At 41.2% G+C, this 17,806-nt stretch overlaps 1 protein-coding gene across 2 annotated transcripts in view; it reads right to left on the bottom strand.

Annotated features, from left to right (window-relative positions):
* Window positions 1-696: 696 nt before the first annotated feature.
* MACO1 (macoilin 1) overlaps window positions 697-17,806 on the bottom strand; it is a 55,535-nt gene continuing 38,425 nt past the window's right edge. For both annotated transcript variants that reach the window (XM_028155296.2, XM_008148065.3), the window contains 5 exons: window positions 13,364-13,522; window positions 11,837-12,019; window positions 8,372-8,492; window positions 5,707-5,881; window positions 697-1,158 (listed from right to left, as the gene is read on the bottom strand). In XM_028155296.2, the coding sequence (XP_028011097.1) occupies window positions 956-1,158; window positions 5,707-5,881; window positions 8,372-8,492; window positions 11,837-12,019; window positions 13,364-13,522 (841 nt within the window). In that variant the 3' untranslated portion in view covers window positions 697-955. The remainder of the gene's footprint in view (window positions 1,159-5,706; window positions 5,882-8,371; window positions 8,493-11,836; window positions 12,020-13,363; window positions 13,523-17,806) is intronic.

Here is a 17,806-nt window from a genome sequence, read left to right as displayed (position 1 = left end):
CAAAACAAAAACAAAAGAACCTAGAACTGCAGCTTTTATCAGCTGTCAGTGCAGTCTCACGCACACAAACACCACCCAGCTCACCTTCCCAAGGTGCTGGCTCTTAGACGGTGGTGCTTTCTAGGACAGGAAAGAAAGTGCTGGCGTGGTGGTAACGAACAGCCCAGCTACCCACCAGTTTTACAGCAGGATCCGCAGTGAGCTTGATACAGAAAGAAGATAGATGATGACAAAGGGGGAAAATAGTCTAAAATCATCAAGTTTCCTCTTGAAATGTCTTTTCCCAAGGCACTGTGAACAAGACTGCTGCTAGCAGTTTCCTAGGTCTAAACACACTGATGGGAATAGAAACATTTCAGACACATCTAGTCTCATCGCCTGAGTCTCTCCCCTCAGCTTAAATGACACTCCTTCAATTTGTTTGGTCCTTAGAGGGGTAATCAAATGTTGTTTTCTGTAATATCAAGAATCACCTTCTTGAATTCAACTATACAATCAAAACTGTGTTAGGTTATTTAACTCTTTCACTCGTAAAAACAAAGTTTTCATTATCACCCCACATGGATCCAATGTGCAGGTTTTGCTTATTTAAGAACAAAACAAAACAAAAATAGAGGATTGAGAAGCAAACCCCCCTTTTTTTTTTCTTTCTTCAAGAGGAAACTATAAGATTACATAAAAGGCAAAACTGGCTACTTGAAATCCAAGAATGGTTTTAATGCATTGGCCGAGAAAAATAAACTGCAAAGTTCTGTGAGGTCTTCTAAAAATTTACAAGAAAAACTGATGGGCAGTTCTAATCAGATGTGGATGTTATCTTTCCCCCCTTTTTAAAAATGACAACATATACAGTCCCACAAAATACAATATAAACTTTTTGTTATCTTGACTGCCAGAGATGCTCCTTTGCAATGCCTTCTGGTAACCAAATTGTTGGGTGAAACACAGCTGCTCTTCACTTCTTCATGGGCTGGTAAACAGAGGCGTTGGGATCGAGTCCAGAGGGGCTGGTCTCCACAAATTTGGAAGAGTAGTGGGGGGAAACCGGGCTCAGGGGGCTGGTGGCGGCACTGTACGTTATGCTGGGCATGACGGCCATGACTTCGGCTATCTTCTGTTTTAGGTCCTTGATTTCCTGGTCTTTCTGAAGAATTTGTCCTGGAAGATCAAAGACCCACCATCAGTGAGAAGGGAGGGCTAACCCAACCCAACACAAGGCCCTCCTAGGCCAGCCCTAAGGGGTGTGACTCAGCTTTGATGTCAGGGTTTGTAAGGGTAGGCAAACTTTCCTGTAAAGGGCCAAATAGTAAATATTTTAGGTGTGTGAGCCACATACTGTCTTTGTCATGTTTGTGTGTGTGTTTTCAAACCATGGGAGAATACAGAAGCCATTAGTAGCCAATGGATGGTACGAGAACAGGCAGCAGGCCAGATTTGGCCTGAGGGCCATGTTTCACAGTGAAAGGGATTCTGTCTATGTAGGTGTGACTAAGCAAAGAGGTTAATTTCCAGGAGCCACGTTTTGAGCACGGCAGTCACCAATGGCAGCCTAAGAGAGAATGATTTCAAACTATGGCTCTCCCTCTTGAGCTGCAATATTTTTCTGGGAGGGTGGACTATCTCTGGGTATTAGACCAAGAAATAGAGAACAACTAAGGCCTCAGAACTGCCCCAGGTCCTCATATAGAAAATAAATGGAGCTCTGGCTCTGTGGCTGCTGCACCGGGGCTCAAGGGACTCAAACTGACTGCCCAGTTTGCCATGGGCTGAGCCTTTGACACCCTCCCTCACTACACTTAGTTTCTTTCTTTCTTTCTTTTTTTAAATATATTTTATTGATTTTTTACAGAGGAAGAGAGAGGGATAGAGAGTTAGAAACATCGATGAGAGAGAAACATCGATCAGCTGCCTCTTGCACACCCCCTACTGGGGATGTGCCCGCAACCAAGGTACATGCCCTTGACTGGAATCAAACCTGGGACCTTTCAGTCCACAAGCCGATGCTCTATCCACTGAGCCAAACCGGTTTCGGCTACACTTAGTTTCTCATCCAAGCAGCGATGCCTGCCTCAGGACTTTTTCCTTTCTTGCCTCAGGGCTATTTCCCTTGCTCTATGTTAACTCCTGGGGTTTCTATTTCTACTTCCTTACAAAGCTTCCCCTAATTTTCCCATTTAAATCAAACCCTAACCCCTCAACTCGTATTCTCAACACATTCTAAACTTTCATTTCTATCACTTTACTTTTTGTAAAAATGATCCTATATAATAAAAACCTAATATGCTAAGTGTCCAGTTGTCCATTCAACCAATCAAAGCGTAATATGCTAATGATATGCTAAGGTGGCTCAACTGCTTGCTATGACGTGCACTGACCACCGGGGGGGGGGGGGGCAGATAGTCAACCGGTCAACCAGTCACTCTGATGTGCACTGACCACCAGGGGGCAGATTCTCTGACTGGTAGTTTATCTTGCTGCTGGGGTCCAGCCTATCAGGACTGAGCCAGACATGCCCTGGAGCCTCCTGCAGTCCCTCCCCAGCTGGCCAAACTCCCGTGTCTCTTCCCAGCCCCGTGCACTGATGGGGTCCCTCAGCCTGGCCTGCGCCCTCTCACAATCCAGAAGCCCTTGGGGGATGTCGGAGAGCCTGTTTCGGCCAGATCCCGCAGGCCAAGCCAAGGGACCCTGCTGGTGCATGAATTCGTGCACCGGGCCTCTAGTAATAATTATATTAGCTAACACGTATGTTCCAGACACTGTTCTAAGTACTCCCACATACAAACTCATTTATTTATCACAACAACCCTATCAGGCAGAAATTATTATCAGCATAATCCATTTTATAGATGAGGAAACAGGCATACAGAGGCTGAGTAACAAACAGAGCCAGAATTAAAATCTATGCAGTCTGGCTCAAGTCTGCACTCCTGCCTACACATTCTTCCACCTCTCTTGTAACTATTCACTTAGGTGATGACCTGTGTTCATCATCTCTCCATTGGGCCATGAGCTCCATGAGGACAGGGACTATCTACTTTTTTTCTCTCATTACGGTATCCCTAGTGCCAGCCCAGTACAAAGCTGAGGCGCTGCAAATTATGCATCTTGCCCAGTTATTAACAGGTAGAGCAGGATGTCAACCCAGGACCCTTCATTCCAAAGCCCATGCAATTTCCATCATTCTTTGAAGCTCCCTGGTCCACTAGAGGAAGAACACTTAGGAGTAGCACTTCAGAAACTTAAATGCTTAGAAAAGAAGGAGGATGCATTTGAGTTGTATTCATTCTGAGTCCTGTGGAAGATGGTAACATATTTAAAATGTAGCTGCCCATGGTGGCATAGTTTTTAAAAGGATGCAGCAGAGATGAAAGTAATTTTGAAACCAGGATGAATCAAATGATATAGATAGTAGGAAGGAGAAAAGCAACACAGGGGTTTGATTTGAATTACAAAATTGGGTTCTTATTAGAATATTCTGAGCATGACAGTGAAGGGAATTAGTGGGAAAGGCAGCAGCAAAGAGCCATAGAAAGAACCTGGTCCCTGGGACTTCCTTCATGCCTCCTCAGCTTTAAGCAAGCATCAAAATCCTCCTTCCCTTTTAACAATTAGCCTCAGGTGAATAAAATACCTACGGCATCTGATATATGAGCCACTGGATCTTTTTTCTTCTACACAGATTTAAATTTGATTTCTTTAATCAGTAATATGCAAACATTCCCAGAGCTTTTGAAAAAGACATTTCTCTCTGCTTCTTTGTTGCTTTAGAAGAATTCCTGGGCTGACAAGCCAAGCTCCCCTCAGCTACTTGGAGACCAGATGCTGCTTCACTGCAGGGGGAAATCTCTTCCACGTTTGCAAATCGGAGTAAACGGGGTGCTACAGAGAGAGGTGGCCCCTTCTCAGGGAGCTGGGCCAAGCAGGCAGAAAGCCAGTGTATGATCAGAAGCTCAGCTTTAAAGCAGGATCCCAGGACCCTTCTTTTTAAATGCTTTCCCTGAGTCCACAGATTAATAAGCCCGATTCTCAACTCCCTTCTCTTTTTGCTCTACCATCTGGGCCATTCCAAGCCCCTCTTATGGCTTCACTAACTTCTCGTAACTTCTATATCCCACCCCCCACCCACAGGGGGTTTGGTCTTTCTCTGGAGTTTAGGCCCCAAACTCCCAATGACTGATGAACTCTTTTTACCTGGGTGTCCAGGAAGCAACTCCAAATGGAAACATCCCAAACCAAACTCACTCTCTCTTTTCATTCCTCACACCTTCCTGTTCTTCGTTCTTGGTTCTGGCACCTTTATCCTTCCCTCCCGTCTGGACATCCTGCTCCCCACTCACCACTCTTAGCTAGGACAGTGAAAGCTTCCTAAATGACCTCTCTGCCTCCGCTGTCTTTCAAACCCATCTTTCACACAGCTATTGGAAAGAGATTTCCAAAACAACAGCCAGAACATCTCACCCCCTTCCTCCTGAAAACCCAGGAAGTAAGTTCTCTAGGATGGCTTCATTCATGGTGCTCCTGACCTCCCACTCTCTTCTTCCAGGTCCCCCAACTTGAGGTCACTGGTCTGTTCACCTGGACATTCCCAACACTTTCTTTCCTTCTCTTACACTATTCCCTCAGGTAACCATGTTCTTCCCTGCTATTCTCTGCTCTCAGAATTCACCCTTCAAAGCTGAGTCCCCTCCCTCATGAAGCCACCCGATATCTCCTCCCCTTTGACGCCCTCTACCTCTAGCTGAGGGCAGTAGGCCGTGGCCTGCCCTCTCACAGGACCCACAGGGTCCATAGCACTAAGGCATGGTTTGCCTTCTTCACACTCATTCCCTCATGGACATAAAAGAGTCTTCCAAAACAACATGGCAAGCAAAATTACAACAGATTGAATATAGAAAGAGATGGGAATGGAACTATCTTTTATTAAGCCAGAAACTAGAGATTTGCTAAATGTAAAATAATGTCACTTTTCTCATTAAAATTTTTTGAAAATATTTTTCATAAAAATATTATTTATGTTAACAATATGTTTATGTTATTTTAAAATAAATTATGAAATACATGTTTGAACTTTTCATTTCTAATAGACAAATGTTGACAGATATAATCCAGTTTTTATAAAAACATCTTTGGGGTACTCAATGATTTTAAGAGTGTAAAGGGGTCCCTAAGACCAAAATGTTTGTTACTGTCTGGTCCCTCAAGGATTCTCACAGGGCCTGGCACACAGTAGGTCTCAATAAATACCTGCTGAGTGAACAGCCAGTTCTCCAGACTCTCCTCTCACCACTTCGACTGTAACCTTCTCTCCAGCCAAGCACAGCCAGCTGCAGCTCTGAACACATCAGGCCCTCCTAGCTTCCCTGGCCTCGCTCAAGCTGCTGCTTCTGTTATATGCCTCTCTAGTCCTCACTCCTCTCTACTGCTTCTTCACTGGGCTAACCCTTTCTCATCAGTCAAGACCCAGCTCAGACATCAGCTTCCCTGAGCCCTCGGACTCCCCAGGCTGGCTTCGTCCCTGCCTCTCTCTCTGTTCCCACAGACCCTATAAGTACTGCTGCACCAGCACCTCTGAGTGACTCTGCAGTTCTCTAATTCAACAAAACTGTATGCTGGGCACTTAAACCACTAAGGAGAAAACTGAAATGCTCTGCGTCCTTGTGCATTCTCAGCCACAGCACCTCCCCTGGGGGCCCGCTGTCCTCCTACCTTGGGCAATCTCGAGCTGCCGCTTTGCGTCCCCCAGTGCGGAGAACAGGTCGAGCTTGATCCTCGTTTCTGCGCTCAGGCTGTTCTCCAGGTGCTGTGTTTTATCTTGCATGGCCGAGAGAGCTGACATCAACACCTCAGTGTCCTTCTCGTTTTCCTTATACTTCCGAAGCTCCTATCAATATCATCAAAGCAGCAATGTTACAAGATAATTTTGGCATCGATGTCTACAAATTAGCCTGAAGTCACAAATAAAATCCCGCTATTATTGACCTGGCCCCTAGAACACAGAATGCTAGTATTCTACGGGTTTAGACCTCACCACTTAGAGGGCAAAATGTATTTGTATGGTAATGTGCACATAAAAAAACATTTTAGATAAATTTGACTAAGTTGGGTTTTTCTGTCTCCAAATAAGACACTGTCTTACAAGCTTAATTCAGAACCAAAAAGAACGTTTTCCTGGCTGCCAGTTGCAAATGTTGCTGTAATACTGGAATCAAATTTGCCAAAATTCTACTCTCAATTTGCACTAACAATTGTAAAAATGTTAATTATTTTAATAGGGCACACTGCAGAATAAGTCCACTTAAAACATCTGGTAATGTAACCAATGAATATATGTGTAAAGATATTTTAATTTCTTCATTTTAAAAGAGATATCCACACTTATTATAGAGAATTTTAAAATATATTCAAGTTCAAAGAAGAAAACGAAAATCACCCAAAATCCCAACATTGTGAAAATTTGATACATATTGTTTTAGTCTTTTAAGCACATGTGTATCTTTTAACATAAATGAGATAACAGTGTATGTTCAGTTTTGTATAATTTAAAAAAACTTATATAATCTCAAATGTTCTTTGAAAATGTAATTCTTAATGGCTGCATAATACTCCCACACATATATATGTACCATAATTTATTAAATGAATCACCTATTGTTAAGATTGTTTCCTTTTTTTTTTTTTGCATTTATATTACCACCATGATGAACATCTCTGTATATATATCATCAATAAGATTTAAAAAAATACTTACCTTAGGTTGAAGTCCTAACAAGGGAAATACTTAAAAAGTAGATGACCCTTTCCAGAAAGTTACACTTCCCCAGCAATGTCTGAGGCCTGTTTCGTTGCAGGCTCACTCAGATTGATATTATCATTTAAAAATTCTTTGCTAATTTCACAGGATACAAATGATACTCAATTTTAATCTATGTCTTGTGATTAATAAGGATATAGTAATATGTTCTTATCAGCCATTTCTATTTCTGCTGTGAATTAACTATTGGCATCCTTTGCCTATTTTTCTGTATATTTGAGCTTAGCAATTTTTATGAATTATTTATATATTGAGAGTATTAATTTCTTATTTATATTTGTTACAATATCTATACTCCCCCAGTTGATTATTCTCATTTATATTTTGTATTTTTTGCTTTGTGATTTCTTCCATTATATTTTTGACTGCAATGTAATTTTTAACTTATTTAATTTTGGGGTGACTGACATTGGTTAATAAGATTATATAAGTTTCAGTATTATAACACATCATCTATATATTGCATTGTGTGCTCATCACCCAAAGTTTAGTCTCCTTCCATTACCTCTTCCATTATTTTTGTTTAGAAAGTCTTCCCATTTCAAGATTAAAGAAATTCTACTATACTTTCACCTAGTTTAAAATAAAACGTCTTTTTTTTAAATATATTTTATTGATTTTTTTACAGAGAGGAAGAGAGAGGGATAGAGAGTTAGAAACATCGATGAGAGAGAAAACATCGATCAGCTGCCTCTTGCACACCCCTACTGGGGATGTGCTCGCAACCAAGGTACATGCCCTTGACTGGAATCGAACCTGGGACCCTTGAGTCCGCAGGCCGACGCTCTATCCACTGAGCCAAACTGGTTTTGGCATAAAACGTCTTTTTATTTCTGCATTCAACTCTTCATCTGGAATTTCTTTTTGTGTAGGATGGAGATGACCTTCTAATTTTATTGTTTTTTCCTCACCATTCCCATCCATTTCTGATGCCACCTTTACCGCACACTTTAGGTATTGTCTCTAGGTCATCTATTCTACTCCACTGACATGCCAGTAATTTCTTACCAGTTCCACGTGAGTCAAATTACTGTAACTTTATAATATATGACATTCATTTTAAATGTTCCCTTGAAGTGCCAATGCCAAATACTTGGCCACAGTACACATGGCTCCCAAAACTGGCTACGTTCACAGCACTGGCAGCTTTCCTCGCAATGTTCTGCACAGAACTGCAATCTGGAAAAGCTCAGAGCAACCTAGAATGGTCAATTCCCTGGGGATGGAGACACGGTTAGGGCTGATAAGAGATGTATAAATTCCAAAGGACACTAATCTGGCCTATAACCTAAAAAAATAAAATGAATCTACAGTAATTCAAATTCTGGTATAAAACATGTCAAAGGACCATCAACATTTCTGGCTTGCATTAGAATCTGACTAAATTAAATATGACATCAATGAGCTGGACAAGATTAGAGCTTCCTCTTGTCACAGAGATTTTCAGATGCAATGGGATTTGCCTGTATCAAAAAGCACCATTTCCACATTATATCATAGGTCACCAATCAACGTAGAAGAAGAATTCAAGTACGAGAAAGCCTTTGGTTCTCCCATTACCTGAACTTTCAGTTCTAGTTCTCTGATCTGGTCTTCTTTCACCTTCATGTCCATTGTGAGCTTCTTGCCCTCTGCCTCCAATTCTCTGATCCGATTCCGTAAGGTTTCGGTGCACTCTCCCCTTTTGAAAAAGAAGAGAAGAAAGTAAGGGGACTTACAAGACTATTGGTTTACTTATATTGCAGGATTGGTATTTCTCTATACTCCGAAGTCAGTCAGGTATTGGCTGTCTGGTATTCTCTCTATTCTTTGATAATTTCAACAAATTCTTTAAAAATAATTATCATTAACGGGATATCTAATATGAGCCAGGCAGCAAGCGAGGTACTTCACCCACACTACCTTCTTTATGGGGATAGGGTATATTATCCACTTTTATACCAGTAAGTAAGATAGAATACTAGTTCATGGTCACCTAGTTTGTAGGTCACAGAACTGGGATAAAAATGGAGGTTTCCCAACAAGCTTCCCACCCTGACTTGAGATAATGCACACAAACTGAGCAAGGCAGAGCCAGACAAGGCCAGCAGGGGGCAGTGAACCAGAAGTTTTTTTCACTTTTGAGGGACTACGGCTTGAGACTTTCACCTTTCTTTAATCATGGTTGCCACAGGCCTGGAGTAAACAGAAGAAGGGAGCAGCATTAGGTGGCTTCTCAAGGCTACAATAAGGATAAACTACAAAAGATGATGGCAAGATTGCAGAAACAGCCTGATGGAGAAAGTAGGTGTCTTGCCTACAGAAAAATATAGATCCAGTGAGAGACTCAAAGGCTTGAGATTTCATTAAGAATAGAAACGACCTCTACACAAGTGATGGCAAATAAGGACCATCTAAGAGTAAGATCAAAACAAAACAAATAAGCTTAACTGGGAACAAAAGGGATTTAGAGTAGAGAAGAAAACCAACTTACTGATTCTCAGGTATAAGAGGCACTACACAACATGGTTAAGGAATTGTCATATACTTCCAGTGGATTTTTGGGGAAGAAAAAGGGGGGGGGGGGTAAGGTGGTAGATGAATTAAGGACAGCACAGGCCACACTAGATTATTATTCAGAAAAATCTCCTGCAAGTGTAAGTGCTTCAGAAATGCTTGCAAATCTTCAAACAATGAACAAACCAAAAAGTCCACATTAGATTAGGTTAGGGTTAGGCAGACTAATAAAGGGTCTTGTGTGTCTGTATAGATGCTGCTAAGCCAAGTGAGCTCAGCTATCTGCAGTACAGAGTCTGCTGGGGCGAGACAGGATAACACAGCAGAAAGAGTCCTCTCCTGCTGTTATTTCCTAAAAGGTAAGCTGAGGATTGATCAATTATTCTGCAAATGCCAGAACCCAAAAGAAGGCTATTAACACACCAAATACAAAAAAGCAAAACTCAAGAAAGAATGCCAGTAGAATTATACCACATAGATACAAATGACGATAGAAACTTAAAATGAAATAAATAATAATTTACCCTCACTCGGCATCTGTAAACCCGTAATTGACTTCTACCATGCAAATGACTTCACTAGTCAAGAAAACAAAGGAAAAAAAGTGAAGTAGAAGCCAAAAACAAACACAGAGGCTCTTAACTATTTTCTCTCCTTGCTTATATTCAGATAGCAGTTACATATCAAGTTTGGAATATTTGCATACGTTTCAATGGTATAGGAAGTGGTCCCTAATTTGCATCACTCCACAAGTTCAATGATATCTAAGAGTGACTTATGTTTCCTTTCCCCCCATCTTCTCCAGCTCATTTGACAATTTGCTGATATCCAACAAAGACATGAGAGTTAGTACATAGTACTTGGGAACCAAGATTTTACCTCTCTTCCATCTATATATATATATATATATATATATATATATATATATATATATATATATATATAAAAGGCTAATATGCTAAGTGTCCGACCATCCGACTGGTCGCTATGCCGCGCACTGACCACCAGAGAGACAGACGCTCAATGTAGGAGCTGCCATGATGCGCACTGGCCATTGACAGAGAAACGACACCATGGACCTGATGCCCACAAAGCAACACTTGGCTTCCCCCAAGTGGGACACAGGCCCCACCACCACCCTGGAGCGACACCCCACCAAATCGCAGCTGACACTGCCGAGACCCCACAGCATAAAATGCGGTCCAGAGCCCAGCCCAGCCTGGAAACAGTGGCTGTGGGCGCCGGGTAATGACGTCATGTAGCAACGCCCGCCTTCCTCTCCCTAGTGACTAGCCTCCTTGGAGTTTCTTCAGCCCAGGAACAGGACTTGCTTTATAGCCAGGTGGAAACATTTGACACTGTAACCAAATGTCTGTGAAGCATTTTCCCATGCCTCATCTCATTTGATCCTCACAGAAGTCCTGGAGTAGGTAGATAGGAGACTCGGTGCAATCCTATTTTCTTTTCATTAGCCAGAAAATGGAGATTTAGAAAGCTTAGAAACTTGACCCGACTGAAAAGAAGTAAGGAATGGTTGGCCTTGAAAATGACTTCAGGTTTTCTCACTGCACAGAATACAAACACTGCTGCAGTTAAATATTTTACCCTTTGTCCTCCCTGCATGATCTACAATAATAATCTGCTTCGTGTTGATATTTACTGCTGTGTTGCTAACTATTACCTGAAAGAGAAGTTGGAGTGCTTCACTGAGCTGGAAAAAGTTTAGCTAAATCAGAAAGCAAGTCTAATTAAGCAAGTTTATCTATATATATAAAGCTCTCCCTGGCGCCAATCGGGTGTTTCCATCTGTCATTGTCAATCGTGAATTTGGTTGACACTTCTAATATAGAGAAAGGGCGAATAGCAATATTAAAATATTTCTTCTAATGAATTTCCATTCAATATGCATGAATTCGTGCACTGGGCCTCTAGTTTTAAGATAAAAACTTCAGAAACACACACCAAAGAGTAGGGAGTAGTGATGGTTCTATAAAGAGTACAAAATTCTAGATTGGTTCTTTCAAAGTGTTTAGTAATTATCAGTCTGGAAGAAAGTGACTGGAAACCCTTTTTTTAAAAGAAATATTTTTATCAATTTCAGAGAGGAAGGGAGAGGGAGAGATAGAAACATCAATGATGAGAGAGAATCATTGACTGGCTGCTCCTGCATGCCCCCTACTGGGGATCGAACCTGGGACTCTTCAGTCCACAGGCCGATGCTCTGTCCACTGAGCCAAACCAGCTAGAGCTGGAAGCCCTTTTATGAGCAGCTCTTTGCCTCCCAGGTGTGGGAGGCATGGTGATATCCTCCCCCCACTTTATGGAGATCACTGAGGATGAAGTTGGGTATAAGAGAGTGCAAACTTGCACAGATGGAGTTTAAGCCAGCTAATAAAACCATAATTAAAAGCAATCCATCCATGCAAGACTACTGTATTTCTAATCCTGCCCAAGGCATCAAATTCCCATGGCTGTCTCGGTACAAGGAAAGCCAACCATAGATTAAGCACTCAGGTGATACGGACATACCTAGATGCAGCAGCGAATGCAACAGCCCGGGCAGCAGTAGCTTCTTCTAACTTCTTCCTCTTTTTCTCTTCCATTAACTGCTTTTCTACAAAGCTTCGGGCTTCCTGCTCAGCTTTTAGCTTTTTTTCCAACTGGCTGATATTCTGCTTGTCTTTTTGCTTCACTTGCACAGCATTATGTAACCTATATGGAAATGATTATCACACAGAGTTTTACAATTACAATGACCATTATGAACCCTGGAAAAACATGGCTCCTCTTTGTCATTTTAAGGCCAAAGTAAAAAAGAGGTTTGAACAGCAAACATAAATGTCAACTCCCAGAATACCCAGGTAGAACACACTGTCATAATTATTTAACAATTTCTAAATACCAATAAGCAAGCTGCCATACAAGATACAGACCTAGCTTCTGCTCTATCTACAGAAGGTCATTCAGAAAATAGGGTAAAACAAGTTTCTATCAGAGGGAAATATAACAGCAGAACTAATTCAAGTGCCCCAAAGCACCTTGAAAGAACTTCAGTCTGACCAAGGCACAGCTGATGGAACCAGCCCCACTGAAACTGAGGTAAAGGGTGAGTGGGGGAATGTCTTTCTTTGCCTGAATATAATTATGTTGCTGACTTTCCTTTCCAGCTGTGCGACGGTTTCTCTAGAGTATCCCAAACTAGATCTTGTAGGGTCACAGGATGCTTCATTTCAATGGAAACTTCAGCCATATTCCCTTCCCTGCCTACAACCACCCCCCAGCTTAACATAACAATATGAGGTCAGTTTACCTAAATATATCAATAAGGGTGAGATGTTCTCTATGTATCAATGCTACAGCCATCACATATGTGGGTGAGAAGCAGTGGAGAGGTTATTTGCCTAAAATGCTTGAACTTTTGAGTTACATTCCTTAAAAATGTTGAAGAACTACTCTTTCAATGGGGCAAGCCCAGAAAATCCAAAGCCTATAGTATTAATCACTACTGTAGACACACAGTGTGAAGAAATTAAAAAAAAAAAAAAAAAGGACAGACCCATATTGAGTCAAGAAATAATTCCAGAATGAATTAATAGAAAGCATAAGAATTCACACAGAAGAGCTGGCTTTTTGCCTGTCTCTTCAAGTAAAATCAAAGTTCAATGTCATTTAGTTTTGGAAATCAAAGTAAATAGAGTCCAATGCTCTGGAAACTTTCACTCAAAGGAGCAAGAGCTTCGAATTGTGGCAGAAATATTTCTTGTCAACTTTCCGTATATTATCATAAAAGCTTGATAACTATTTTAAATTAAGAGAAGTCATTAAATGAGAGAAGACAAAATAGCAATATTAATAAACTTCTGTTGAAATGAAAGAGGTTCTTACAGATTTTATAATATGTTGGATATCTGGTATTAAATTAAACATTTTATACATTTTATTTAAAAACCTCTCTGCTCGGTCCCTTTGTCACCATGAATCTAATGCTCTAATCCCTGGAAACAAAAGAAGCAGTGAGGCCACATGGCTCATAAAAGGCCTGATAGGTGCACATACTTGTTCTGCAGCAGTTCATTCTCCTGCCGGAGCTGGCCCATTTCTGAGCGGATCCCTCGCTCGGTGCTAGAGAGGGAGCTGATCTGACTGCGGAGCTCTTGTTCCACTTGCCTGCTGGCCTGCAGGTCAGCCTTTAATTTTTTAATGTCTTGTTCCAGCCTAGGAGAAGGAGAAACACAGCATTTTCATCACGAGAGGGCACCCAAGGGGCTCTGTGGAGACCCTGGCTAAAGTCCCAGACTGCTGGGTGAATGGCCGAGGACCCCTCTGGCAGCTCCTGCCATCACCACAACTCCTATCTGCAATTGGCTCTTTATTGAAAGCTTCTGCCTGGGTCCCCACCTCTTCCCACCAGAAGGTAACCTCCGATTTCCCCCAAATGTTTGTGAACACTGACAGGTAAAGATGGTGCTTGTGAGCATTTAAGCTGCTAATAGAGGAGGAGGGAAAGGCAAAGAGAGGGTGGCTGAAGGGTAAGTCCCCTCCCTAATGGTGAATTGCCCATGCCCTTCAGCAAGGGAGGTATGTTAGTAACACCCAGCTCTGGACCCACCTGCTTTGAGATATTCTGATAGATCAGAATCTACTGTCTGAGATTCCATCCCAGCACAGGCCTAGAAGAAAAGAGTGTCTGAAACAACCTCCTGAAATTTCTAGCATCCTTGCTAAATGATGTTCATACTCTGGTGAGTGTGACAGAAGAGCTCATTAGACTCATGACAAGGAAAGAAAAAAAGAACAAATTGCATGCTCTAAGAATCATAAGAAAACACCATCTGTGAACTGAAGCCTATATTTTCTCTTCAATTCCTTACTTCTGTTCCACCTATTTTCTTTATTTAATACAGCATTAGCTTCATGTATTGGGGAACTATTATATGCACATGTATGGCTAGAAAAGGTCAACAAAAAAGTGTAAAATCAAGCCGCTTTCTTCCTGAGAGGACTTTAAAATTTCACTAGGGGCCAATAAATACTTAAAATTATTAACCAACACAAGTAAGGCCATGATTACATACATGCTAGAAGGAATAATAACTAATATTTAATGAGAACTTATGTACCAGGCATTGTTCTATGGGTTTTAATAGTATGAACTCTTTCATTCTACACAACTTATGGCTAAGTGCAATTATTATTCCCATTTTTAAAGATGAAGAAATCTAGACTCAGGAAAGCTTCTGGCCAAGGTCACACAGACCGGCTAACTCCAGAGTCCACTCTTCACCAGTAGGCTGAATTGTAGTTATATCATCCATAGCATGGTATGGGTAGAATGCCACATGAGTTCTGAGGAGAGAAGATGGGAACTGAGTTGGGCCTTAACACGGTTGGGCAGGATTTGGAGAAACGAAGGGGAGGAAGGGGCATTCTAAATAAGGGAGAAAACATGTCCAAAAGTTCAAAGGCAGAAGCAGCCATAGATATTTGAGGGACAGAGCCTCTGAGAAAGGCTTGTACTCCGGGAACAGTGAGAAAGGACACAATGGGTCTGCTGGATGGTACTTTGGCGAGTGGCACTAGAGGTCAGACCAAGGATGGCTGCCATGTGAGACTCAGAAGACACCTTTCTCTACAGACTTATAGGCAGGCAGCAATCAGTGTGCTCTGATGAGATCTGTGCAATGCCCTAAACAACATACCAACAGAATCAAGGATTTCTGGAAGGCGATGGCGATCTCTCCTTGGGATTGCCAGCTCCACAGACTAAGTCCTGACAGACATGTTTTATTAAGCACTAAATCCCCGGGGCCCCCACCACAGTTATTAGTACTTACTAACTATGTTCCCTGGCCTCTCTTAGCAAACCAAAGAGCAGCCTTATTTACTTATCTACCTTTCGCCAATTGAAACAAAATCTCAAAAACAATAAGGAATATAACATTGATGGTCATCTCCCAGGCACAGTAGTTAGTCTCCCTGCCCAGTGACGGGGAGCACAGACTGGAGACTTTGTGTTCCAGAAGCTCTGTCAGGTCTCCTGACACAGCTGCTCCCCAGGGAAGGGTCACAAGTCAACATCACGCCACACTTTCCCTATTGCCAGGGTTATTCCAGTTGAATGTCCTCCCGGAACTGCTCTAAACAATTACTGACGGGCATTTATACCATCCCACACCATCCCTCATTTGCCCGAAGTAACCCAAGGGATATTTTCCAAAATAGATCAATGCTGTCAGGTTATCCCCATTAAGAAGTTTGGCTGGAAAACGTGTTAGGTAATTTATCTTTCTTCAGAAGTTGATTTCGCAGTCTGAGGATTGCATTTTCAGTAGAAAGGGTGAATTTTAAGATGAGAATAGGGACTTAGCATGGTTTAGTAATGGGGTTCTAGACTCAGTTCTGGTGCCAACTCTGTGACCCTGGAGGAGGCATGTAACCTTCCAGGACTCAGTTTCCCCACCTGAAGCTAACGTCTGTAAAGTTCCTCCCAGCTGGTCTAGCATTTCTAGGCTTGACACACTTACTGCTGGCTGCTGATCTGCTTCTTCAGATTAGCAACCTGAGCTGTATCATAGGCAGAGGCACAGGAATCAAGTTCCACACAACCAGCCAACTGGGGGAAACGTGTGCCACACTGGGAATGAAAGAAAAATTAAATCTGCACAGGCTAGACGTCAATAATTTGCAGTTATTACCTTTTTGCATTTTTAATTGATAAAAGCCAATTTTTTTGCTATGAACTAAGAATAGCAATATTCTGAATGAAATTTTAGAGCTCCTTGAAAAATGTAAAAACTCAAAGAGTTAATAAAATTATGAGAGCAAAAAGTGCAGAATACCTAGAATGTAACTTATGGAAACCACAGAACACTAAACAATGTATTTTTAAAAGTAGAACTATGAAAATTTTGTCAGACATAGCAGCACAAAACAAAAATATATATAAAATGATGTGGTTACAAAGGTATGTTGAAAATTTATAAGTTGTACACTTAAGATTTGTGTACTTTTGTGGATATGTGTTATAATTCAATAAAAGGTTTATCTTAAAAAATAAAATAATTTCACAAGACACAGAACTAAAATGCTTCAGGATTTTCATAACTGCTACCATCAATTTTGTAAAACTCTGAATTACTGTTTTCCAAACAGTTGCAGCAAACCTATGAGTTAGCACCAGCATTACCCAATTTAAGAAACACTGATCTGCCCGGCCAGTGTGGCTCAGTGGTTGAGCATCGACCTGTGAACCAGGAGGTCATGGTTTGATTCCCGATCCTTATTGGATTTATTTTTCATTATAGAAGTGGTACCCAGTCTATAGTTTTAAAAAACTGCATACAACAACAGAAAAGTATGAAGAATAAAAATGTAATAACTCATAATCTTCTCATCCAGACAGAACCACTCACTATTCACATTTGGTTTACTTATTTTCTGTCTTTTTTTCCTTTATCTTTCTTCACACATGTAAATATTTTTAATATTTGGTGAGAGAGTAACACATGTACAGTTTACATATCTTAAGCCATTAGAAATTTTTTATAAATAATTTCATTGCTGCATAATTTCCATTGTGTGAATGCAATCTTATTTTCTAAGATATAGTTCAGTTTTTGTATATGGTTATTAAATAGTGTCTGAATGAGTTTTAAATGAATTATGTGATAAGTATATTGAACTGAATCAAGCCAGTCAAGTGCCAGGGGCATTTATTAGATAGATAACTACTACCTGTCTTAATGATATACTTAATGCTTTGATGCTGAAGGTCAATACTTCATAGGTAAAAATCCTATATAATAAAAGACTCATATGCAAATCGACCAAACAGCAGAACGACCGGTTGCTATGATGCGTACTGACCACCAGGGGGAAGATGCTCAATGCAGGAGCTGCCCCGCAGTGGTCAGTGCACTCCCACAGGGGGAGCGCAGCTCAGCCAGAAGCCCTGAGCTGGGAGCCTCTCCCACCTCCGTGGCAGTCGGACATCCTCCAAGGGCTCCCGGACTGCAAGAGGGCTCAGGCCGGGCTGAGGAACACCCCCCCCAAGTGCATGAATTTTGTGCACCGGGCCTCTAGTACAGATGTATAATTTATTGATGTGATACACCAAGAAGAACTGAGTAAATGGTGTTAAGTTAATGCAAAATCTTCAAATGTATTCATGAGATTTTATTTAAAAATGTCAATAGCTATAATAGAAATTTAAAGCAAGTGGTCAGGAAGAACATGAGACAGAAGTAATAGTTTATAACCCTAAAACGCATTTCAGTAAATAGGGATCGAAAAAAGAAGGAAAAAGGTTCATCTGTGAGCTCATACCCCATTTTTGAGAGCTAAATCCTACTCTCTTCCCTGCATAATAGAAGATTAAGGGGTAAAGGCAAATTTCCTCCAGAAGAACCGCAACCTCATAAAAAATAAAAAATAAAAAAAAGAGGGGGGCCAGACATCTTAGGCAAACTTTGGTAAGGCTTAGGCAGGCAATAAATGCAC

Source organism: Eptesicus fuscus, chromosome 9 (genome assembly GCF_027574615.1).
Source record: "Eptesicus fuscus isolate TK198812 chromosome 9, DD_ASM_mEF_20220401, whole genome shotgun sequence".
Classification (NCBI taxonomy): domain Eukaryota; kingdom Metazoa; phylum Chordata; class Mammalia; order Chiroptera; family Vespertilionidae; genus Eptesicus; species Eptesicus fuscus.
Note: the sequence above shows the minus strand (reverse complement) of the source record. Positions and strands in the feature narration are given on the sequence as shown.